Consider the following 27,123-nt stretch of genomic DNA (forward strand, 5'->3'; position numbering starts at 1 on the left):
CTATATCTTGAATGGCTTGAGGGTGAGTGCAGTTTCATACTTTTATTTAAACTCTTTAAAAACAACCATAGAATCCAATCTGAGATTTTCTTAAAAATAATTTATTTGCAGAATAAAATAAAAGTTATTTTGCCATAAAAAAAGATACGAAAATTACACTGCTTAAATTTTTATCTGCAGTAATGCCTGTAAAACAAAACTGATGTGCTATGAAGCTTTTAATAATGTGAAGTCAAAAATTCATCATGAACAGTTTTCATCCCAAAGTGTTTTTTGTGTACAGCACTATTTCTAATCAGCTAAGAACCCACAGTGCCATATCTTATTGCAGTGAAGTGAAATAAAATAGTTTAATCTCAATCCAAAGCTCAAACACACTTTACATGTATCATTATAATTGTATAAAATTTCATTCTTCATCCAACTCATAAATACCAAGGCCCAGCCTGATCATCAGAGCGTTATTTGCTCTGAGAGCACCACTCATGAATGACAATAGTCTTCTGCCATTTAATAAAATCGCCTTTCTCCTCTGATGTCAGTCATACTATAGGTCACTAAATTCCCAAAGTCTAGTCCCAAACATGCCATTATTGTCATCTAAATAAAGAGGTTCTTATATCCGTTAACAAAACTACAAATAAACAGTCTCATTCTCTAAATCTGTCTTCATCATCCAAAAAAAAAAAAAAAAAAAAAATCATAATAGAAGCTCTGGCTTTTCAAAGACACTCTCCCACTATTGCACAAATGTAAATGCTAATAATGTACAGTATCAATAACCTTTACAAATTAAGACATTATAGGCCTTAATAAACAGTACAAATTAACAACAGCAGAAAGCAAATGCTGCAAAAGCACTTAAAAAACATCTCTCAGAGAATGAGAAATAATTGATATTGTTTTCATATATATATATATATATAGTACAAAATTACAATATGTAGTATATAATAGAATTATATATTAGTATTGATAAACTGGATGTGATGTGCTAAATGATCCCTGTAATAATAACGGACTGGGATGGGGACCGAGAAAATAACCAGCCGGATGATAAATGACAAGTTACTTGTTGATTTTAGTAGTATATATACACAGTTGAAGTCAAAAGTTTACACTTCGCAGAATTTGAATCCTTTCCAACAATGACTGTAGGATTTCACACTGAGGACAACTGAGGGACTCATATGCAACTATTACAGAAGGTTCAAACACTCACTGATGCTTCAGAAGAAAACACAATTCATTAAAAGCCGGGGGGGTTAAAACCTTTGAACGGAATGACAATGTGTACATTTTTCTTATTTTACCGAAATATCATATTTTTTTTCATTTAGTACTGCCTTTCAAAAGCTACAAAAGATACTTGTTTCCCAGAAGACAAAAAAGTTAAATTTACCCTAATCTTCAAATTCCTTCTGAAGCATCAATGAGCCTTTTCAGAAGGTTCAAATACATAAAAATGCTGAAAAACCAAAGAATCTGTGGGACCTAAAGGACTATTTTCAAGAACAGCAGGCAGTTTAACTGTTCAGGACAAACAAGGGATTCATGAACAACTATCTCTAAACAAAAAAGCAAAAAACACAGCTGTGGATCATTCAGGTAACAACACAGTGTTAAGAATCAAGTGTATGTAAACTTTTGAACAGGGTCATTTTTATAAATTGAACTATTATTTTCTCTTGTGAACTATATGTAAACGTATTTTATGTGTAATATCTTATTCAGGTCAGTACTAAATGCATTTTGTATGATCCTTCTCATTTTGGTTAGGGTGACCATATTCTGAGAATCCAAAAAGAGGACACCCTCCCCAGGATGCACATACTGCCCTCCAAAGGCAAAGTGCAGTAACTACGCATTTGGTCAAAATTTAGGCTTAAAATGGACTTTATGAAAACTGTTTTGTCTTGTGGCAAAGTCTCCTGATCAATTTTGTCCCAAAGAAACGAGAGTGTTTCCGAGAAACAAGAGTGTCAACATGTTTGACTAGCTGGCCTAAAAACTTTAAAGACATTTTTCTCTGTTTCAGTGTTGGTGTAGTTACTGCACTTTGCCTTTGGAGGGCAGCATAGGTGCAGATGGTGCACAATGCTTCCCATTTATCAAGACCACGAATGAACATCGGGTATTTTTTTTTTTTTTTTTTGCAATTCGTCTGTGAAACTACATTTGCGTTTCGGCATGATATAGTGACACACGGCTCTTGCAGCGCAGCTCCTCGTTTGTTTTGTTTTGACAACTGGGTCTTTCACGTCATCAGACAGGTACCTCAGAATAATGCCGGTGGGCAGTGGCTGCATTTAAAGTTTAATTAATGACGGTCAGTGAAATGAGGTAAAAAACCCGGACATTTTATGATATTTTACAAAATCCCCCCGGACATAATTTTATAGCCAAAAAGGAGGACATGTCCGGGTAAAAGAGGACGTATGGTCACCCTAATTTTGGTAAAATAATTAACATTTTGCAGATGCTACAAGGTGTATGTAAACTTTTGACTTCAACTGTATTTTTTTACTTGAAACATTTTGTGCTGTGTGAAATTAGCAAACCAGCTAGACAGGCATTGAAGTAGACGCCTTCAGCTAACTACTACAATATTTTACTGGCACTGGAGAAACACCTTTCCAAGTACTTCTAAAAACAAGATGGACCCAATAGACGAGTTTGAATGAGTTTACAATAAAGCGCATCAACAGTCCTGGAATAGGAGACGATCCTTCAGTAGAACGAACCCACTATAAAACGGACTCCATGTTTTCGCACCACTCATGATCCTCCAGGTTGTATATAAATTTAGTCCTGTTGACTTGGCTCTGACTGCTGTCCTTACCGAGACTGTCCAGATTCACGCTGGACGAAAACATTTCCGTGGGCGTAACATATCCCTCATTGTTTTTAATGTATCTCTTGTAGTTCCTGCGCAAGCACAGCCAGGTGGTTGTGTAGAGGAAGAACGCCACGACCTTGAGGACGATGGCCATGCTGACGTACAGGTGCCGGTAGCTCACGTTGTCGTACAGCAGACAGGCGCCTTTGTCCTCGCACTCGGTGCTCCAGAACAGGCATGTGGAATCAATCCCGGCACCAAATATCAAAGGAGGAGGAATGAACCCTGAAAGATGGTTTAGAATGTTGAAGATAAAACTGACATTTTAATCTGCTTCTAGACATTTTCTGAATAATGAAGCAAGTTCAGAACTTCTAAATTATGACAAACAGCTTTAATTTGACTGCTAGGAACCTACTATTTTTAACAAGAGTGGCAAATGAACTTGTCCTTGTTTTATGGCACTTTGTATTGCGAGGAAATTGTCTCTTTAGTATGCTGCTTTGAGTGAGGCAACGAGATTACTCTTCACAATATACTGTGAAAGCATGTCGTTTGAGTTGTAATGTGATTGTGCTGTGCGGAGATATCTCACCTAACAGTCGTAGTAACAGAAAAAGAACTCCAAGAGCGTATGACTTCAGCTCTGCGCTCACAGTTCTAAAAGAGCAAGAGACAAGTCAACATATTGAGCATAAAAACATATCCATATTCATACACACATTCATCACACAATGCAACTACCATGTTCAAGGTCCAGAAACGTAGTTAGGACATCGTTAAAATAGTCCATGTGAGAACAGTGGTTCAACCATTTACCATTTGTGCACAAAGAAAACAAAACTACTTTATTCAAGTATTTATTCTCTTCAGTCTTTGACGCGTTCATGAGAATGCAGGAGCAATCGTTGAATAAAGTCATTATTTTTGTTTTCTTTGTGAACAAAAAGTATTCTCTTCATAAAATTATGGTTGAACCACTGATGTCACATGGACTACTTTAATGATATCCTTACTACCTTTCTGGGTCTTGAACGTGTCAGTTGTGTTGCTGTCTAGAGCAGTGGTTCTCAACCTTTTTTTGCAGTGGGCCGCACTATGTCCAAGTTCAAGTCTCGTGGGCCGCATATTATTTAATGACGTCATCAATGCTCACTAACCATATATTATGCATCTAAAATTACAATTAGATGTATTATTATCATTAGAGAGTATAATTCTACTTACAATTAATGGGACACCTAATGTTGTGGGGAGCCGACTAATTTGGTGAAATTTGGCTCAAAAGAAAATTGCAGAAAATGTGCGTTCACAAATGTATGTGGATCCAAATATGGAAAGCACTTTTGAACTTAATATGAGGTTTTGTTCAGAGATGTTTCGCCACATTTCTGCAACTGAGAATGACACATCTTTTTTCTCCTTGTAACGGGTGAAATTGTTGTGGCTCCTTTAAGAGCAGAGTTCCGTTCTGTGCACAGTATGCAGCTATATGCCATGAGTACCGCATGTGTGCGGGTGCGATGGTTTTACTTTTAATTTCTGTTGCTCATTTAAGTTGTCTTCTTTTAATAAGTAACGCCGTTGCCAGGAGAATAAAGCTCAAGATGTGGAATGCGACCCAAGTGCGGTTTGGTTAATTTTCCTGCTGCAACGTGAGTTAGGCGAGCTATCCCTTCACCCGAGCGTTACATCCTCTAATAACAAATTTGTCCGTTTTGATCGTTAATTGATGACTGTTTTAAATCTGTCAGAGCGCGCGCTTGTGTGTGGGTTAACTGTGTAATCGCATCAGTTCATAGTTGCGTCAGTTCTGCGCATATATGAAAACATGATCACCAAAATGATTTTGTGACAAAAAATATTGTTCAAAGTTTGTTTAATACATTTATTTGTTTAATACATTAAAAAAAATGAATTGTAAAACCATTTATTATTATTTTATTTATTTATTTTTTTACGTGGTCAGCATCGCGGGCCGCATTTGCATTTGTGACGGGCCGCGGGCCGCGGGTTGAGAACCACTGGTCTAGAGGATCAGTAATAAAAATACCTCAATTTGTGTTCTGAAGATAAACGAAGGTCTTACGGGTTTGCAATGACATGAGGGTGAGTCAAAAATGATATATATACAACTATCCCTTTAATATAATTTAACTACACAGAGGAACATTATCACTGGAATCACTTTCAGAACAATTTTTTTTCCCAGCTAATGGACAATAAAAAAACATTAACAGCGAAATAGAATTCTTTCTGCATTAAATTGAGCATTTATTTCCGCAGACGACAAAACTGCAGCGCTCACTAAAAGATAACTATAATGATATCCATGATGGCTGTCTTTATAGTTATCGCTCTTGGTCTGTACGGGCCATAACACCAGAGCTCTGTTTTTAATCTCATTTCAGTGTGTAATAAGTGCAAGTGGAGTCACCTGATGAGGATGATGACGGAGGGCGTCTGGGCCATGGCTCCGATCATACTGCAGGCACAAATCACGCACAGGAAAGTGAGGAAGGCCTCCTGGCAGCCGGGTCGCGGGCATTTGCCAGTCACAGCCGTGGCTAAGTCATTGTACGCAGAGATACAACCGCATCCCGTCATGTTCTGAAAGTAAAAACCATCACAATTGCTTCACACTCAGCAAATAACTTAACTATGTTTATATTCTCCGCATAAACTAAAATAGTAATTATGTTAATAATTTTGTCTTCTGATGTGTGCGAATATTATGTGAGGAATAACTGACGACAGGCTGTTGAATTATTAGAACCGGAGGTTGTGCCAGGTTTTTACAACAAAACCCGCTCAATTGATACTCAAGACTAGCCTAATTACGTTTTGGAGGAGGTCCCTGGTACAAAAAATGTTTTCCCGGAAGTGAAATACACAGTTGTCCAAGTAAAAATTACATTCCAGGGGTTCAATATCACGTTATTGGGGTCAACCCAAAACACAACCTCCCGCTACAGTGTTATGGTGGGTGCACACCAAAAGCTAATTTAATTATTTGCACGAGTACATTACATACAAAGTCAATGCAAAGATGTAGAGACGCAAACTCGGAGGAAAACGCAATGATTTTATTCGCGCAAGTGACACAAAAAAACATCCCGTAAGTAATTTCGTGGGAAAACCGTGGATGTGGAAACACTATGATGTGGTCACAACACAGACTAATTTAGTTAATAATTTTATTTAAGCAATAAGGTACGAGAGGCCGTGCTGTATCATGAATAAATCACGGCTGAAGGGCGTTGTTAGGCACGACGCGAAGCCGTGATTTATTCATGATACAGCACGGCCTCAAGTACCTTATTGCTTTTATAAAATGGTTACCACACAATAAAAATATTAAAATCAAAAATATATATTAATTTATATATATTAAGTTGTATGTTTTCATAAAGTAAAATCATTAACTGCCTTCCGCTGTAAAAAGTAGTCCCTAACTGCTGCAGCTGTGTTTACGTTGCTAAGGGTGGTTGCTAAGGGGGTTCAATGATACACAAAACCATTGAGTGAAGCGGTCATAGCAGTGCCGTATCATGAATACGACACAGATGCTGACCAATCAGAATTGAGGAATGGAACTAACCGTTTTATAATATTAGTTATTAGAGAGAGAGAGAGAGGAAGCATCAATTAACTGAGTCTGTGTGTCTTTCGACAATGTTTGGCAGCAGCGTTTTTACTAATAGCGAAACTGCATTTGTGAGGGAGACTGACTTTTATTCTCGCAAATGTGAGTTTGTATCTTGCAATTCGGACTTTTTTCTCGCAATTACGAGGTTATATCTTCCAATTGCCTTTTTTCTCAGAGTTGCAATATGAACTCACTATTGAGTTCCCCTTCAGTCGAATCACTTCGACGTTACATGGGAATTCGCTTAGAATCCAATCATCTCTGAGCCTTATACAAAAGGCCAATGAAAATTGGCGAGTGGCATTTGCATGACGCGCCACGCCCCGTACATACGGGTATAAATAGCGACGTCATGCGCCAGTCAGACAGCTTCTTCGCTTCAGATCCGTCTGAATGATTGAGCCTGCTGTTCTCTCTCCTAAAGAGTTTCTCATCTTCAAGAGTTCTTCCAGAGTTCCTGCTCTCTCTTCTGGCGTTCTGCAACAATCTAAAAGAGCTTACCGTTGCAATCGTCAGCGATCTCCCGCGGGCTGCCGTTTTCACGGCCATTACAGCCGCACTGCATTCCAGCGAGAAAGTCCCGTTGAGTGCACAGCCGCCCCGCGGCTTTTTCCCTGGGCAGACCGGGAGCTAAAAGAGCAATTTCTCACGGCTGTTAAAACGTTCTTTTCAGAATGGTTTTTCGGCCGTGCGCTTCAGGATGCGGTAGTTTCCTCCCTCCTGCGGACGGACATGATCACTGCCTCACGTGTTTGGGGAAAGAGCACGCTGAGGCAGCGTTCATGGATGGTGAATGCATTCATTGCGAATGCATGACCATGAGCACGCTGAAGTCCCGCCGCTCGTTCGCGAGGCGGCTCCCCCCGTCTTCCTCTCGCGGTCCGTCGTTAAGCCGTCAATGCTTTTCGGCCACCGCGGCGAGACGCGGGGGGGACTTAACTGTCACCGTGCAGAACGCACCGCCGGCCCAGAAAGCCCTGCGGTCTTCTGTCACACAGCGTGGTCCCGTCGAGTTCCCGGAGCAGTACGCTTCCCCGCCCAGCGGGCTGAGCGTCTCCTTCGGTGCTCCTGCGGAGGATGAGATGTCGACCGCAGCATCAGAGGGAGAGTCGGTCGGCGAGGCGGACGCTTCGGCGGCGCGGCCCCCTCCAGAGGTGGCCGCTCCGTCTGAGGTGGACGTCGAGCTATCGACTATGCTCCTCCGGGCCGCCAGGGGGATCGGTTTGGAGGTGCCCCAGGCGCCCCCGGCCGATCCTTCTAGGCTGGATGATTGGTTCCTGGGGAGGGCCCCCGCGGCTCCACCTCGCCCCCCCTCGGTCCCATTCTTCCCGGAGGTGCACGAGGAGCTGACGAGATCCTGGCGGGCCCCCTTCTCATCACGGCCCCGCCCCAGCTCCTCTCCCCTCACCACCCTCGATGGCGGGGCGGCCAGGGGGTATGCAGCGATTCCCCGGGTCGAGCGCGCTGTGGCGGTGCACTTGTGCCCACGCGGCGCTGCCACCTGGAGGGATCGTCCGCATCTCCCGTCCAGGGCGTGCGAGCGCTCGTCCGCCCTTGCGGGCCGCGTTTACCACGCCGCTGGACAGGCCGCCACCGCCCTGCATGCTATGGCGATCCTCCAAGTGTATCAGGCCCAGGCCCTGAAACAGCTGCACGAGGGTGGTCCCGACCAGGGGGTTATGGAAGAACTCCGCGCCGCCACCGACTTCGCCCTACGGGCGACGAAGGTCACGGCGCGTTCCCTTGGTCAGGTGATGTCCACAGCCGTGGTCCAGGAGCGACACCTATGGCTCACTCTGGCCCAGATGGCAGACGTCGACAAGGCTCGCTTTCTTGACGCTCATGTCTCCCAGAGTGGCCTATTCGGCGACACTGTCGAGGACTTTGCCCAGCAGTTCTCGGCAGTCCAGAAGCAGAGGGAGGCCATTCAACACATCTTGCCCCGCCGCGAGTCTAAACCCATCCCGCCGCCGGTGGCTCAGCCTCCCCCCGCCCGTCGCCGAGGGCGCCCCCCCGCGGCCCCCACCAAACCTGCTCCGTCGCCTGCTGAACCCAAGAAGGAGACGGCCCGACGTCGAGCCGGCCGCGGGGGCGCGGCGCCGCCCGCCTCTCAGGGACCTGCAAAGAACACCCGCAAAAGAGCCGCGAAACGTCCCTGACGCGGGCAACCCGGAGGTGGAGAAGTTTGTTCTTCAGGGGACGAGAACATCTACGTCCCCGCTCCCGCTGGAGGGCCGGGGGTTGTTGTGCACTTTAACGCTGCCGCCGGCCCACGGGTCGGCGGTACCCACAACTTCAATAAAAGAGCAATTTCCTTCACCTCCGGGGCCTCGGCCCCGTGTTCCCGTTCCGGGCGGCACCAGGATGCCCTCTTGGAGCCGGACTCGGAGCTGTCTTTCGCCAGCGCGGGAACCTGGGAAGAAGGTAGGCCCTGCTCAGAGCAGCTTGTCTCCCCTTCCTGTTCCCCCCCTAGGCTGCCCCACCACGGTCACGTCGGTCAACGTTCCCTTGACACCCCTGTCGAGGCTCTTGGGGGCCTGGCTTCAGCTCCCCAGCCCCTCGCGGTGGTTGATACGGACGGTACGTCTCGGCTATGCGATTCAGTTCGCCAAAGCTCCGCCCAGGTACAGAGGTGTCCTTCACACTCGTGTCCACTCAGACACCCACGCCGCTGTCCTGCGTGCAGAGGTCGCAGTCCTACTGGCGAAGGATGCGATCGAGCTTGTCCCTCCAGCCGAGATGAGGTCAGGGTTTTACAGTCCCTACTTCATCGTGCCCAAAAAGAGTGGTGGGTTAAGACCCATCCTGGATCTCAGAGTCCTGAATCGGTCCCTTCTCAGGCTGCCGTTCAAGATGCTCACGACGAAGCGCATGCTCTCGTGCATTCGTCCCCAGGATTGGTTTGCAGCCATCGACCTGAAGGACGCGTACTTCCATGTCTCGATTCTTCCTCGCCACAGGCCCTTTCTTCGGTTTGCGTTCGAGGGTCGAGCATACCAGTACAAAGTTCTCCCATTCGGCCTGTCCCTCTCTCCTCGCGTTTTCACCAAAGTTGCGGAAGCGGCCCTGGCCCCTCTTTGGCTGTCAGGTTTCCGCATCCTCAACTATCTCGACGACTGGCTTCTGATAGCCCACTCTCGAGAGGTGCTTTGCGACCAGAGGGACCTGGTGCTTCAGCACCTCAGCCGCCTGGGCCTTCAGGTCAACCGAGAAAAGAGCAAACTCTCCCCAGTGCAGAGGATCTCTTTTCTCGGTGTGGAGCTGGACTCGGTCTCCATGACAGCCCGTCTCACCAACGAGCGCGCTCAGTCGGTGCTGAGATGTCTAGATTTATTCAGGCACAAGACAGCGGTTCCTCTAAAAACTTTTCAGAGGCTCCTGGGGCATATGGCAGCTGCGGCCGCGGTAACGCCGCTGGGCTTGCTTCATATGAGACCGCTTCAGCACTGGCTACACGACCGAGTCCCGAGACGGGCATGGCACCGTGGCACACTCCGGATTGGCGTTTCCCCGCAGTGTCGCCGCTTATTCAGCCCGTGGTCAGACCCTGCCTTTGTTTACACGGATGCCTCCACCACGGGTTGGGGTGCTGTGTGCAACGGGCAAGCAGCTTCGGGCTCCTGGACAGGACCTCGACTGCAGTGGCACATCAATTGCCTCGAGTTGCTGGCTGTGCTTCTGGCCCTTCGTCGCTTCCGACCGACGTTGCGTCAGAAGCACGTACTTGTGCGTACCGACAGCACTGCGACTGTGGCTTATATCAACCGCCAGGGCGGCCTCCGCTCCCGTCGCATGTCACAACTCGCCCGCCGTCTGCTCCTCTGGAGTCTAACGTGGCTGAAATCGCTACGAGCCATTCACATTCCGGGGGAACTCAACCGTGCAGCCGATCAGCTCTCACGGCAGTCCACCCTCCCTGGAGAATGGCGACTCCACCCCGAGACAGTCCAGCTGATTTGGAGGCATTTCGGGGAGGCCCAGGTAGATCTGTTTGCCTCCCCCGAATCCTCCCACTGCCAGCAGTTCTTCTCCCTCAACGAGGTATCCCTCGGCAGGGACGCTCTGGCCCACAGCTGGCCTCCGGGGCCCAAGTACGCCTTTCCCCCAGTGAGCCTCCTTGCACAGACTCTGTGCAAGATCAGGGAGGACGAGGAGCAGGTTCTCCTGGTCGCCCCATACTGGCCTGCCAGGACCTGGTTCCCAGAACTCATTTCCCTCGCGGCAGCCCCTCCCTGGAAAATCCCCTTGAGGAAGGACCTTCTTTCTCAGGGGATGGGCACTATTTGGCACCCACGTCCCGATCTATGGAACTTGCACGTCTGGCTCCTGGACGGGACGCTTCAGACCTCGCCGGCCTTCCACAGGCCGTGGTAGAAACTATCACTCAGTCCCGAGCCCCCTCTACAAGGCAGGCGTACGCACTGAGGTGGGGTCTATTCGTCGACTGGTGTTCCTCACGAGAACAGGACCCACAGAGATGCACGATTGCAGTAGTGCTTTCCTTCCTGCAAGAGAAGTTGGAGCGCAGGCTGTCCCCTTCAACTCTCAAAGTGTATGTTGCCGCTATTGCCGCACATCACGATGCAGTGGATGGATCATCCCTAGGTAAGCACCCTCTGGTCGTGAGATTCCTCAGAGGCGCTAGGAGGGTCAATCCTCCCAGACCGCGCCTCGTACCCTCTTGGGACCTCTCCGTCGCCCTCCAGGGCCTGCGGGGACCTCCCTTCGAGCCCCTCGCCTCAGTTGAGCTTAAGCTTTCTCTGTCGACGAAGCGTGCCTGGAGTTCGGGCCCGGCGATTCTCACGTCATCCTGAGACCCCGGCCCGGCTATGTGCCCAAGGTTCCCACCACGCCTTTCCGCGATCAGGTGGTGAACCTGCAAGCTCTGCCCTTGGAGGAGGCAGACCCAGCTATAGCATCGTTGTGTCCAGTCCGTGCTCTGCGCACCTACGTAGACCGCACTCGGCACTTCAGACGCACTGAGCAGCTCTTTGTCTGCTTCGGAGGTCAGCAGAAAGGGAATGCTGTCTCCAAACAGAGGTTGGCGCATTGGGTGGTAGAAGCCATCTCCCTGTCTTACTTATATCAGGGAGAGCCTTGCCCCTTAGGCTTGCATGCCCACTCCACACGGAGTGTTGCATCATCCTACGCGTTGGCACATGGCGCCTCATTACCGGACATCTGCAGAGCTGCCGGATGGGCGACACCAAATACCTTTGCCAGGTTTTACAACCTTCGCTTAGAGGCCGTCTCTTCCCGAGTTCTGACAGGTGACCGGGAGGACGGCTAGTGTCGGCTTGCTGCGCCATTCCCACGTGGATCCGTGCGCTATCTCCCAGTTGTTCCTTCCGGCGAACCTGGGTCCTCCATGCCCCACAGTCCGGGCTAGACGCGGAGTAGTTCTTGACTGTGCTCCTGCCGGGTCTCCTTCGCCCCGCAGGTTGTGGCTATTTTTCTCTATATTTTTCCAGGGGTCAACCAGAAGGCCTCTGTTTCCCTTGTATATCCCTAAAACCCCCTTATGGATATATTGAATCTCTTATTTTCACATGAACAGAATTCATGTCTCCGCCCCCCCAACCCTGCTTCAGTTTCTGGCATCCCTGGGGACCCCCCTTCTCGGGCCCCAGGGCGTTGGGAAGGTTACGTTAACGTCCGCCTGTTGACACGTCCGCCTGCCGGCACGTGGTCGTTGCGTAACGCGGCGCAGGGACGCGGCTTGTTCCATAGGGTCAGTTCCCATGTAACGTCGAAGTGATTCGACTGAAGGGGAACGTCTAGGTTACGTAGGTAACCCTCGTTCCCTGAAGGAGGGAACGGAGACGTTACATCCCCTGCCACGTCCCTGTCGTCGCGCTGACGCCGGCTCAATCCGGCTCCTCAGCGAAGAACCTGTCTGACTGGCGCATGACGTCGCTATTTATACCCGTATGTACGGGGCGTGGCGCGTCATGCAAATGCCACTCGCCAATTTTCATTGGCCTTTTGTATAAGGCTCAGAGATGATTGGATTCTAAGCGAATTCCCATGTAACGTCTCCGTTCCCTCCTTCAGGGAACGAGGGTTACCTACGTAACCTAGACGTTATAAAGTCAGAATTGTACGAAAAAGTCAGAACTGCAAGATATAAACTCACAATTGCGAGTTATAAAGTCAGAATCGTGAGATATAAACTCACAATTGCGAGAAATAAAGAAAAAATAGCAAGATCGCAATTCTGACTTTTTTCTCGGAAATGTGAGTTTGTATATCACAATTGGTATTTTATATCATGCAATTCTTTGTATTATTCTGAGAAAAAGAGTCAAATTTGCAATTACCTTTTTTCATTTTTTTTTTTAGTGGTGGAAATGGGCTTTTGTAGTAAGGACCTTTGAAATAACTAAAATCATTTGGCGAAGTGATATGGACTATGTCAAGCAATCAAAGCTTGCTTTTATCTACTTTTGCCGTGCATTTAAATAATTTATCTTGTTTATTTACCTCACAATTCGGACTTTTTTCTCACAATTGCGAGTTTATATCCGGCAATTCTGACTTTTTCCCACAGAATTGCAAGATATAAACTCACAGTTGTGAGAAATAAAGTGAGAATTGCGAGATGAGGGCCTGGTTTCACAAACAGGCCTTCGACTAAGCCAGGATTAGGCCATAGTTCAATTAGGACATTTTTTTTTTATCAATATATTTATTATTTTGCATCAACAATTTACAGAATCATTTCAATATACATGTAAACATTTTTTTCTAACCACCCTTCACCCCAGTCCCACCCTCACTAGACAGAACACTTAAATCGACATAATTGTAAGGCATTGAGCTGATGTGTAAAATAAGAGGAAATAAATAAATAAACAATGATAACAATTAGGACTTTTAAGTAATATTTATAAATGTGCCTTGTCTGTGAAACCGGGGGATAAACTCACAATTGCGAGTTATGAAGTCAGAAGTTGCAAATAAAGTGAGATAAAAAGTCGCAATTACCTTTTTTTTTTTTCAATGCTGGAAACGGGTTTCCATAGTAAGACCTTTGAAATTACCGAAATTATTTGGCGAAGTGATATGGACAATGTAAAGCGGTCAAAACTTGCCTGGATCTACTTTTGCCGTGCATTGTTTATTTATCTTGCAATTCTGACTTTTTTATCACAATTGCGAGTTTATTTGATATAAACTTTTTTTATTGCGAATTGCGTGATATTACCGTGCAACTATGAGTTATAAAGTCAGAATTTGCATGAAATAAGTTAAAAAGAGCGAGATCGCAATTCTGACTGTAACTCGCAACTGCGATTTTATATCATGCAATTCTGACTTTATTTCTCAGAAATGTGAGTTTATATCTTACAATTCTGAGAAAATTATTATTATTTTTTTCAATGCTGGAAATAGTATGGACCTTCCACAGTATAGACCTTTGAAATAACTGAAATTATTTGCCGTAATATGGTGACAGGTGATATGGACAATGTAAAGCGGTCAAAACTTGCCTGGATCTACTTTTGCAGTGCATTTAAATAATTGATCTTTTTATTTTTCTTGCGATTCTGACTTTTTTCTCACAAATGCGAGTTTATATCTTGCAACTCTGACTTTTCTCCTCACAACTGTGATTTTATATCACGCAATTCTGACTTTATTTCTCAGAAATGCACGTTTATATCGCACAATTCTGAGAAAAAGTGAGATAAAAAGTCACAGTTATCTTGTTTTATTTTTTATTCAGTGGCAGAAACGGGCTTCCATAGTAAGGAGCTTTAAAATAACCCAAATCATTTGGCAAATTAATATGAACAATATAATGCGGCCAAGACTTGCCTGGAACTACTTCTGCCATGTGTTTCCCAGCAAATAATTGCACACCTTAGAACGTTCGTCAGCCAATCAGATTCATGCATTTAACAGCACTGTAGTATAAAGTAATAATGTTCTTTAAATCATTCAATATATGCCACCATTGAACATCAAATTAAAATGAGGGTTTATTTAAAAATATAAAACATTTATGTAAATATAAATGAGGGTTTTAGCAGACTGGTGTAAAGTAGCCGAGTCATTATTAGCTGTCTGAACGTGCTATAGTCAATTTTTATCTACAGAGAAGTGATGCACCCACCAACCCTGGCAGGAACAGGCTCATTAAACCCACCAGTTGGTATATTCATGTCGTGAGCCAGTGCTCAATTACGATAATGGTTGTGACTGTTGTCTTGGATTCATCTATTCCAGTTTGGACCATTCGCTTTGTATGGTAATGAGTGCAGAGGCCCATATTGCAGTGGCCATTAAGATGCCTGGCAGGCAGAACTCTGTGTCCTTTCCGACATACTGTATATCTGATGAGAGACGTGGGCTTCGCTTCTAATGACCCACGCTGGACATGTGCTGTCCAGAAAATAAGCAGAGAGCGAGAAAAACAGACATACAGAGAATACATGACAGCAAATAGGAGAGAAAGAGCCAGAGACAAACGTTGTTGTGTAAATGAGATGGGTAATGACCTGAGAGAGAGGAGGTGGAAGTCCGGTGCTGATGGCTCTGGTGCAGCCGGCGAAACAGGAGGACAAGTAGGTCACACCATTGGAGCCACAAACGGGGCTAACGAATGAAGTGTAGCAGTTACAATGACTCATGCAGGGGGCTTCCGGCCTCTGGCCTACTTGCAGTGTCCTATATACACACAAACACACATTCACCTGTTTAAAGCTGCTTCTTTTGTGTTGCATTTGATATAATGAGTGTCAGTGAGTTCATCTGATTTATCACAAACGTCAGGATTTACAGCCATGTTTGTTTAACGGCTTAGATATTAGCAGGCCCAGATGGAATTGTTTGACTTTTGGGGATTGGTCTCATTTTGGGGGAAAACCAATAGGGTGGGATGGTATACGTACAAATATTGAACAAATACTGAATGAGTCTGTGTTTTGAGCCTGAACAAACTGGAGCGGCACTGACATCTTGTTCATAAGCAAACTGAATGAACAAAACATCTGCTGACTGAGTGAACAAGTATGTTTGTTTAGTTTGTCCATCGCAGTCTGAGAAGAATTATGAACATGTCAAAATCATGAGAATCTGGGATTCTAAATGTATTATTTTAAACTGTTTTTTTAAGCAAAAATCATTCTAATAATAATTTGCAATAAACTAAATAGCGTTAAAAATAAAATACGAATAATTACATTTTTATTAAATAAAAAATAACAAATAATACAGTATATAAAAAGTGTATAGTTAATAATAATACTAAATATAGGGAAGAATATACATTTCATATTAGTAATTTGCAACAAAAATTGTATTAAAAGAATGTTATAAAAATAAAATAATTTTAATTGTATTAAAAATGATAGTATTTAAATAAAACAGGAAAAACTTTTTTCTGCTAATAATCTGCAATTACATAAATATCTTTGCATTAAAAAAGAAAAAAATAATTAATAATTAAAAAATTGTATTATAAAACTAATAATTAAGAAACAATTTGTATTAAATTACAAAGAAATAATAAACAATCTAAAATAACAAAGTAATAAAAATGGTTAATAATTATACTAAAAATAGGGGGAAATTGCCATTTCCTATTAGTACTTTGCAACAAGATTTGTATTAACAGAATATTAGTTAACAAAAAAATAATAATTATATTAAAATTCAATTGCAAAAAAACAATAATAAATAACAGGAAAAAAGACATTTAGCTAATAACTGACAATTAAATAAATAGTGTTGCATTAGAAAGAATAAAAATAATATCTAAAATATCTTTAATATAATAAATGAGTAAAATGATTATAAAAAATGGAAATTTTCTGCTAATAATTTAGAAAAAATATTTGTATTAAATTACTAAAAAATAATAACAAATAATATAAAATAACAATAAAACAATACAAATTAATAGTTAATAATAATACTAAATAGGAAAACAGACATTTTCTGTTAATAATTGGCAATAAAATAAATAGTGTTGCAATAAAAACAAGAAAAAAATAATAGTAAATAGTAAAAATGATTATATAAATGGGGGGAAATTTCTGCAAATAATTTAGAAAAAAACATTCCATTAAATGATTAAAAACATAATAATAAATAATAGAAAATAACAAAATAATAATAATACAAATGAATTGTTAATAATAATACCAAAATAGGGAAAAATAGACATTTCCTATTAGTAATTTGCAAACAAAATTGTAATTAAAGAATATTACAAAAATATATTCTTTAAAAATCTTTCTGCTAATAATTTAGGGGGGGAAAACTATTTGTATTAAATTACTAAAAACAATAATAAATAATATGCAATTTAATTGTATTAAAATTTAAATTAGAAGAAAAATTGTATTAATAAAATAGAAAAACAAACAGCCTCTAATTGGCAATAAATACTGCTGTATTATAAAGAAGAAACATATTAACTACTAATAAAAAAATAGTATTAAATTATTAATAAAATAGTAAAAATAATGGGGAAAAATTTAGCTAATAATTTAGAAAAAAAATGTAATTAATAAAAATAATTATAAATAATATAAAAAAATAATATTAATAGTTTAAATTAATAGTTAATAATAATAATAATAATAATAACAACAACAATAGGGGAAAACTAAAAATTTCCCATTAGTAATTTGCAACAAAAATTATATTAAGAGAATATTATAGAAGATATTTGAATTGTATTACATTAAAAAAAAAAAAAAAAAAAAAAAAAAAAAAAAAAAATAGGAAAATATATTTTCTGCTAACAGTTAAAAAAAATTAAAAGAAATAGAAATTCTCTGCTAATAATTTGCTGTTTAAAAATGGATGAAAAAATAAAGATATCCTTTTTTGGTATTTAAGTGGAACATTCTTCTGATATTTAAACACTGTAATCTAATGTTTTCTGTAACATCTAAGTAATTTAGTAAACATGGCTATTTTAAAGAAGTATAAGATTTGTTTTGATCATGACTTGTTTTTAAGAATCTGAATGATTCAATGACTACACTCATTTTTGCTACGAGAAAAACAGCAGGAAGGAACAGATTTAAAACATATCTGTGCAAATATAAGCAATGATTCCATGTGGGCCTGAAAAATAAATTGGGATGCATTACTAATCAATTCTCTCCTATTGCTACTCCTATTGAAATGCTCTATAAGAAAACCAGTCAAATCTATCAATGAAGCGGACTCATCCATATATACAACACAAAAATAGAGGTTTCAGCATGTGGACTTGTCATCCTCTAGCCTCTCTGGAAAGACATTATAAATGGCACAAAAAATAACAAGGCTGTGAGGAGAAAAAAGCAGCTGAGCCGTCCGTACTCGTTGCCATAGGCGACGGTCACCCCAGCGACAGGTCCTGTGTCACAGCCCAGGAAGAGGAAGGACACGTAACAGGCGGTGGAGATCAGATTGACCAGCATGGCCATCCGAATGGCTCCCAGAGCAGACAGGTTCAGCTTCTTCACCAGCAAACCTCCCAAGAATATGCCCAGACAGGCACACGGGATGGCCGTCATCCCTGTTTACCAAGAGAAAACACACTAAATAATGGCTTACGTGAAATATAGCTTTGTTTTTATCTTTCAGATGTTGATAAATCGCTTTTGTTGTATTCCTCATTCGTAAGTCGCTTTGGATCAAAGCTTTTGCTAAATAAATAAATGCAAATGTTATAATTATAAATTATAATTTGGGCATTTTCAGGTTTACTGGGTAAGAGTCAGTGAGAAATGTGTTAAGATTAAATAAGTTGCAAAAGTCTGAGGAAGTCTTGGAAATCTTGGGATCCACATTTATTTCACTTAAAAATGTTTTAATTAAAAATTAATAACTGGCAATGAAAAAATAAATAAATAAATGGACAAAATATAAACATTCACATTAGACATTTTCTCTGAATGATTTAGAATGTTTTAAAATTAAATAATTTAAATAAATACATTAAAATAAACTGCTAATATTTGTGGAAATATACAATGTGTAAAACAGTAAATAATGCTACAAATACAGGGGAAATATGCTATAATTTGCAATGAAACTGTGTTAGAAATTGAATTGCATTAAAAATTTTATAAAAAAATATAGCCAAAATAAAAATTTCCAATGAAATAAATTATATTGAATTTTAAAAATTGATGTTCTGCTAATAATTTTGACAAAAATCCTATAATAACAATTTTACAGTAAAATAGACAAACTGCTAATATTTAAATATATATATATATACATATATATTTGTAATAAAATATTAGTAAATAACTAACAATAGGGGGAAATTTGCTTTAATTTGCAATGAAACTATTAGAATAATGACTGACATTGTCTCTAATAATTTGCAATGAAATAAATGCTATTGAATTTAAAGAATACACATTTTAAAAATAGATTTTCTATTAATTCTATTAAATTCTATTAAATTAATATATAATGCTAAAAATGGAGAGAATTCAATTTTTTGTATTAGAAAAAAAATGTAATTGAAAATTAAATTAGAAATAAAATAGCAAAACTAATTTTAATTGCGTAAAAAAATCAATTACAAAATGTACCAAACTAGACATTTTCCTTTAATAATTTGCAATGAAACAAACAATATTAAATGTAAAAAAAAACAAAAAAAAAACATTTTAATAATTGTTTTTTTGCTAAGAATTTTAAATAGATCCTATGAAATTGAAAAATAAAAAGTATATCGCACTAAAATAGGGAAAATTTTTTATTTTCTGTTAATAATTTGCAGTAAAAATGTTTAATTTAAAATTAGAAAATTAAAAACAGGGAACATACATTTTTGGCTAATAATCTGGCAAAATATATTTGATTTGTATTAAATTGGTAAAAATAATAAAAATACAATAAAATAGACAAACTTTTGTCTTTTTAATATTTTTCTAAAAACAATTTGTAAAACATTAGTAAATAATACAAAAAAATAGGGAAATCTGCTATAATTTGCAACATTTTTTCCTGTTATTAAATTAATAAAATACACATTTTAAAAACAGATTTTCTATTATAATTGTATAAACTTAGTATAGAATACTAAAAATAGTTTTTAAAAATAATTTGCAATAAAAATTTGTATTACAAAAATAGTCAAATTAATTGTAATTAACTACATTTCAAATTAAATTAGAAAAAATATAAAAATAGGAAACTTTTTTTGCTATTAATTTGCAACGAAAACGTGTATTTGACAAAGAATTTCAATAAAAATTGCATTAGGAAAAAATAGCAATAATGAACTGCAATTGCAATTAAATCTTAATGTAAAAAAATTATAGTTGTATTAAAAATTAAAAAGGTGCATTTTGACAGACTTTTGGAGCTTACTGTATGTATGTATTTAACATAATATGATTTGTATTAAATTGGTAAAAATAATAAAAATATATTTTTATAAAAAAAAATAAAGACTTTTTAATATTTTTGCAAATACAAAAAATAGGTAAATCTGCTATAATTTTTATTTTATTTTATATAATTTGTAAAATAGTAATAATTGTAAAATAGACAAACTTTTTTGTAAATACAATTTGTAAAGCAAATAATAAAAAATAGGGAAATCTGCTATAATTTGCAAAATTTCATTTAAAAAAATAAAAAAAGCAAAAACAGACATTTTTCTCTAATAGTTTGGAAAGAAATAAATGTCATTAAATTAATAAAATACACATTTTAAAAATAGATTATCTATTAAAATTCTATTAAAGTATATAATACTAAAAATCTATATTTTTTATTTTATATAATTTGTAAAACAGTAATAATAGTAAAATAGACAAACTTTTGTCTTTTTATTTTTTTGTAAATACAATTTGTAAAGCATTAGTAAATAATAAAATAAGGAAATCTGCTATAATTTGCAAAATTTCACTTGAAAAAATAAAAAAAGCAAAAACAGACATTTTCCTCTAATAGTTTGGAAAGAAAGAAATGTCATTAAATTAATAAAATACACATTTTAAAAATAGATTATCTATTAAAATTCTATTAAAGTATATAATACTAAAAATATATATTTTTTTATTTTATATAATTTGCAAAACAGTAAAAATAGTAAAATAGACAAACTTTTGTCTCTTTATTTTTTTGTAAATACAATTTGTAAAGCATTAGTAAATAATAAAATAAGGAAATCTGCTATAATCTGCAAAATTTCACTTGAAAAAATAAAAAAGGCAAAAACAGACATTTTCCTCTAATAGTTTGGAAAGAAAGAAATGTCATTAAATTAATAAAATACACATTTTAAAAATAGATTATCTATTAAAATTCTATTAAAGTATATAATACTAAAAATCTATATTTTTTATTTTATATAATTTGTAAAACAGTAATAATAGTAAAATAGACAAACTTTTGTCTTTTTATTTTGTTTTGTAAATACAATTTGTAAAGCATTAGTAAATAATAAAATAAGGAAATCTGCTATAATTTGCAAAATTTCATTTGAAAAAATAAAAAAGGCAAAAACAGACATTTTCCTCTAATAGTTTGGAAAGAAATAAATGTTATTAAATTAATAAAATACACATTTTAAAAATAGATTTTCTATTAAAATTCTATTAAAGTATATAATACTAAAAATATATATTTTTTTATTTTATATAATTTGTAAAACAGTAATAATAGTAAAATAGACAAACTTTTGTCTTTTAATTTTTTTTGTAAATACAATTGGTAAAGCATTAGTAAATAATAAAATAAGGAAATCTGCTATAATTTGCAAAATTTCACTTGAAAAAATAAAAAAAGCAAAAACAGACATTTTCCTCTAATAGTTTGGAAAGAAATAAATGTTATTAAATTAATAAAATACACATTTTAAAAATAGATTTTCTATTAAAATTCTATTAAATTAGTATATAATACTAAAAATATATATTTTTTATTTTATATAATTTGCAAAACAGTAAAAATAGTAAAATAGACAAACTTTTGTCTCTTTATTTTTTTGTAAATACAATTTGTAAAGCATTAGTAAATAATAAAATAAGCAAATCTGCTATAATCTGCAAAATTTCATTTGAAAAAATAAAAAAAGCAAAAACAGACATTTTCCTCTAATAGTTTGGAAAGAAATAAATGTTATTAAATTAATAAAATACACATTTAAAAAAAAAAAAATTCTATTAAAATTCTATTAAATTAGTATATAATACTAAAAATATATTTTTATTTTATATAATTTGCAATAAAAATTTGTATTAGGAAAAATAGTAAAATGAATTGTAATTGCAAATAAATCTTAATGTAAAAAAAAATAATAGTTGTATTAAAAATTAAAAAGGTGCATTTTAACAGACTTTTGGAGCTTACTGTATGTATGTATTCTACTGTATGTGCGTGTCTACAATATGTGTTTCATACACACCCAAGAGCTGGTTAGCAGAGGAGGTGGTGAGGTTGAACTGCTGCTCCAGATATTTGCCCAGGAAGGCAGCAAAGCCAGCGACAACAGCAATCTCCATACAGGCAGCTAAGACAATACACGTGAACACTGGGTTTGACAGCAGGTGCTTGGTCACCTTGGGAATGACTGGAGTGAAAGAGGAAGCGACAGAGTGGAGAGACGGGGAGAGAAGAGAGTTCAGTGAGTAATGACAGACTAGTCTAGTCTGAAGCATTCAGTAAAAGTTAAGATTGACGTTTGTTAAACTCGAATGAACAAACAGATGATTTATGATGCAATCAACAGACATTCACCCCCTAATTTCCAGTTTCTTTTCTGAAGTGCTGCAGAGCTGCGGATACAGTTTGAGGAGGCTTCATTTTGATTGATATATTTGACAGATGCGTCTGAAACATCACCACGGAGACCGCATTTATAACCAGATGGCAAAACCTTGCAAAATACATCGACCATGTTGGACAAAACAGCAGCTTGCATTATAGTTGCACAGTGTTGTGTGTTTGCCTTTAGCTTGTGCTTCTTCTAGTAATGCATCACGTTAGCTGGTATGTAATCAGATCTTACATGATTGATGGATGCTGTTGTACAAAAAGAGAGCCTTACAAGTATAGCACAATGCCGGCATAACAATTACTCTATTTACAGACAAACAGACGTACATACAGGCAGTATGAACCCCGAGAGTGACAGTTAGCATGCAAAAAGTCTTTCAGCCTGAAAGCTTTAGTGCTTCATGGCTGGAATCATATTTAAAACCTTAACTCTAATAGGCAGACTCAGATGGATTTTTATTTTTTTGTTTTGCATGGTACTCCAAAGAAAATCAGCTTTTCTTCAGAATCTTTTTAAATCTTTTAAGTCAAATCAATCATATTTTGACCCCCCTCTCCTTACTTCTTAAGAGCTTTTTTGTTAGCTTTTTTTTAACAAAAATGTCAAAAACATATTTGAAACCAGATCATTTACTCTAGAACAAATCACGCATAAGATATATAACTTCATGCATTAGTTTTAATATCTTGCACAGTGTTGCGTCTTAAGTAAATTTATCTTGTTTTAAGAAAATATAATAAATAAATAAATTCACCACCCTACACTTTGTCTAACAGAACATCTTTTCATAAGAAACATGAGAGTACTACACTTCTATTAACTGGTGAAAGCAAAATTAAATTATGCAATGTACTTTACTGACAAAACATAACAGAGCTATTTTAGTATTGTTTATAGGACATTTATTCATATTTTCAATTAGTTTTTATCTTTTTATAGTTTAAGATTTCATTTTAATTTTACTTTAAGTCATTTTGTTATGAGCTTTTAATTGAATTATTTTATTTATTTACTATTTTAGATTTATTTCATTTCAGTTCTAGTTTTAGTCAGTTTAGTACTACTTTTATATATTTATTATTCTAACTTTCATTTTAATTAAATATTTTTTTCTTTAATTTAGTACTAAAGTACTAAACTTTAGCACTTTAGTAGTTTTTCATCCAATATTTATACATAATTTTAGTATCACCACAGTTGTATGTGTTAGTTAGAGGATACTATTATAGTTTTGATATTTTTAATATTTTGAATTAGAATTTATTTGAATTTTTTTATTTGTTTTAATTGAAATTTAAGCTTTAGTCATTTTTGTAATTTTTTTGTAGATTTTTTAATGTAGTTCTTAATATATACCTCTTAATATATCTATATCTATATCTATATATATATATTTAATATATAAAATACATAGATATATTTTTACTTTTTACTCTGTCTTTTTTTTACAGTGCTCCAACCATGCCTATATATTGTTTTATTAAGTTTTGTTTTTAGTTCAAGTTTAGTTTAGTAAATAATATTTGAACTTAATAAAAAAGGGAAAAAAAGTTTTAGTAGTTAAAAAAAATTATATATAATATATATATAATATATATATATATATTAGTTTTTATTAGTTTCATTAGTATTTTTTAATACACTTCCATTAAAAAGTTTGGGATCACTACGATTAAGAAGTCCTTTCTGCTCATCAAGGCTGCATTTATTTGATTAAAAATACAGAAAATAGTAATATTGTAAAATATTATTGCAATTTAAAATAGTGGTTTTCTATTTTAGAAAAATAATAAAATAGAATTTATTCCTGTGATGCAAAGCTGAATTTTCAGCATCAATACTCTATTATCAATGTGGAAAACTACTGTGAACAAATATTTTTCAGGATTCTTTGATAAATAAAATGTTAAAAAGAACAGCATTTTTTTAAAATAAAAATCATATACATACATATTTTTATATTTCAGTTAATGTTTTATTTTTCTTTCGAGTCTTTTATTTTATGCTAAAACGTAAGTGGATGGGGATGTGTAGACATTCTGTGTAAATCTGCTGAGCTTTCTACAAATTCCGTGTGGGCCGGCTAATTAGTAAGACTTAACTCTAATTGTCTAATTGCCTCCTCAGTGTATCATTAAGTATAATTAGACTCGCGATTAGAGGAAGATGTCCGGTACAGTTTACACAGATTTAATCAAGAAATAGTCCCACATCAGGTGTTTGCATCTAGCATTCCTTTTTATTCTGTAAATACAAGTGTAACCATATTCAGCTAAAGTCGAACATCACACGGTAAATTTGGAGGTCTTACAATTCAGTAAAAAGGAAGCATTTAGCGGTTGTGTAACTGTGTATAGTGAATGCAGCCAGTTACTGGCACTGATACCTCGGAGCTGCTGGCAGCAGGACAGGTTGTTGTTGTTGGGCTGGTAGTTCTGCACGACTCCATTGGTGGGCTTGGATTTCTCATAGTCCTGGGTTAAAGATGGGGGAAGCATGGCCTGTTCGCTCTCATGACCTCCCTCCACTTCCTTGCAGGGCAGAGACTGGGGGAAACCGAACATGAAGAGAGACGAGAAGAAGAGTAAGGCACCGCAGAGGAGAAAACCGCCCCACCATGCACCTATCCAGCGGGGGTCATCAGGAGTGAGGTCCAGCTTAGCTGAGAAAAGCAAATAGAGGATGGTAAATACATAAATGATGTGTAGAGGAATGCTAAGTTTCTCACATATGCAGACATTAGAGAAAAAACACTTCTAAAACAGCAAAGCAAATTACATGATGCAATTCACAGACATCTGACATCAAAACCACTGAGCTGTTCAAAGTCATTGAAGTCACTGATAGCGCTGGGAGGTTTGACCAAAAATCTGTATCACAGATTTTCTTAAGATTCTGGCAGTTTCACGGCCGGTTTATTACATTTTTTCCCCCCTGAGTGAGCCTTTTTATGAATCAGGATGCATGAAACAGTTGCAGAACCACTACATTTTAATAACACATTAGCAGTTTTTGATGTAAATTTAAAATTTAAAGCAAGAACAGAATGGTCTGATCGTAGCTTTGTGATATTATGCTACATAAAAAAATTGAATGAAATTGAAACAGCAAACGGGCTGATTGAAAGGCAAAGTCACTCTCTGACAGCAGGTGGCGCTTATGGAACAGCAGTTATATAAAGTTGAGGTCAAAAGTTTACACCCCCCTTTAAGAATCTGCAAAATGTTAATTATTTTACCAAAATAAGAGGGTTCATACAAAATGCATGTTATTGTTTATTTAGTACTAACCTGAATAAGATATTTCACACAAAAGACATTTAAATATAGTCCACAAAAGAAAACAATAGTTGAATTTTTAAAAATGACCCTTTTTAATACTATGTTGTTACCTGAATGATCCACAACTGTGTGTTTTTTTGTTTAGTGATAGTTGTTCATGAGTCCCTTGTTTGTACTTAACAGTTAAACTGCCTGCTGTTCTTCAGAAAAGAACAGATTCCCACAAATTCGTTGGTTTTCCAGCTAATTTTTTGTATTTGAACCCTTAACAACAATGACTGTAGGATTTTGAGATCCATCTTTTCACACTGAGGACAACTGAGAGACTCATATGCAACTATTACAGAAGATTCAAACGCTCACTGATGCTCCAGAAGGAAAAACCATTTCTTCAATTTGAAGATCAGGGTAAATTTAACTTATTTTGTCTTCTGGCAAACATGAAAGGACCTTCTGTAGCCTCTGAAGGGCAGTACTAAATACAAAAATAATATGATATTTAGGCAAAATAAGGAAAAATGTACACATCTCCACTCTGTTCAAAAGTTTTCACCCCCTGACTCCTAATGGTTTTTCCTTCTGGAGCATCAGTGAGTGTTTGAACCTTCTGTAATAGTTGCATATGAGCCCCTCAGTTGTCCTCAGTATGAAAAGATGGATCTCAAATAAAAAACTAATGTGTTCATACTTAAGATTATACATTAAGATTTGCAATTTACAATATCAAGCAGCAAAACGAGTTGTTCTTCACAGCTAAAAAGCTGGACACTCCCACTCTTACGGAAAAAACAAGGTGGCTATTTGGTGCAATCAAAGTAGCTGAAATGACTGAACCATTTAAAAAACAAAATGATTTAATTTACTTTTAACAAACATAATGTATCGCTAAGTGAGAATGAGCATCCTAAGTGTGAAAAATTCTTTGTCCTTTTCTGTTTCAGTTGATTCTCTTGTTGATTATTGATCATGACAATGAGACAGAATATGAGGCCTTGTGCTTTCAATTATTCAGCAGATGCAAGAGCCGTGTTGGTGGGAAACAAAATGCCTTGCAGCAGTTTTCTGTTGTTCTAAACTGAGTGTTTGGGTCGTATTTGGAAACACAAAGGACGAACTGAAACTCACTTGTGTCGATGAATAAAGCATCCACGTAAAAGTTGGTACAGACAGATCCCAGGATGAAACCGCAAGCAGGTCCAAACACCAGTGTGGAAAAGAGTATACCTGAAATACAACAATAAAAATGATCAGAAATCATATTTTGGGAACATTTGAGAGGACAGATGTCCATTTTTCACAAGTTGATATGATTCTTTAGGGTCTTCAGTCATCAAAATTCCTTAATGGTTGTGTAAAACAACACCTTTTTCACCTTTTCAAAAACAGCTCTGTTTACAGCGACCCGTTTTGGTGCATGTAACTTCAAATGATAATGAGCTACTGCTCACTCCACCCCTCTCTTCCAGTTTTTGTGCGCTTTACCATCAAAAACAAAACTAACCCACTGCCGCCTCAGTAGCTATCATGTCTCTTATGTTCACTTTCACATACAAATATAAAACACCTGCATTGCTTACAAGACGTTGTCGCTATAGCTGCT

The 27,123-nt window shown here is 37.6% G+C and overlaps 1 protein-coding gene across 1 annotated transcript; it reads right to left on the bottom strand.

The window, feature by feature from the left end:
• Positions 1-2,442: 2,442 nt before the first annotated feature.
• Positions 2,443-27,110, bottom strand: slco3a1a (solute carrier organic anion transporter family member 3A1a). The gene is made up of 8 exons (XM_073850336.1): positions 26,649-27,110; positions 24,629-24,904; positions 21,871-22,035; positions 17,814-18,012; positions 14,993-15,161; positions 5,277-5,449; positions 3,435-3,499; positions 2,443-3,124 (listed from the first exon to the last, which is right to left on the bottom strand). The coding sequence occupies exons 1-8, from the start codon at positions 26,812-26,814 to the stop codon at positions 2,748-2,750; spliced, it is 1,590 nt and encodes a 529-aa protein (XP_073706437.1). The 5' UTR covers positions 26,815-27,110; the 3' UTR covers positions 2,443-2,747.
• Between the last annotated feature and the right edge of the window lie 13 nt (positions 27,111-27,123).

Source organism: Garra rufa, chromosome 11 (genome assembly GCF_049309525.1).
Source record: "Garra rufa chromosome 11, GarRuf1.0, whole genome shotgun sequence".
Taxonomy (NCBI): Eukaryota; Metazoa; Chordata; class Actinopteri; order Cypriniformes; family Cyprinidae; genus Garra; species Garra rufa.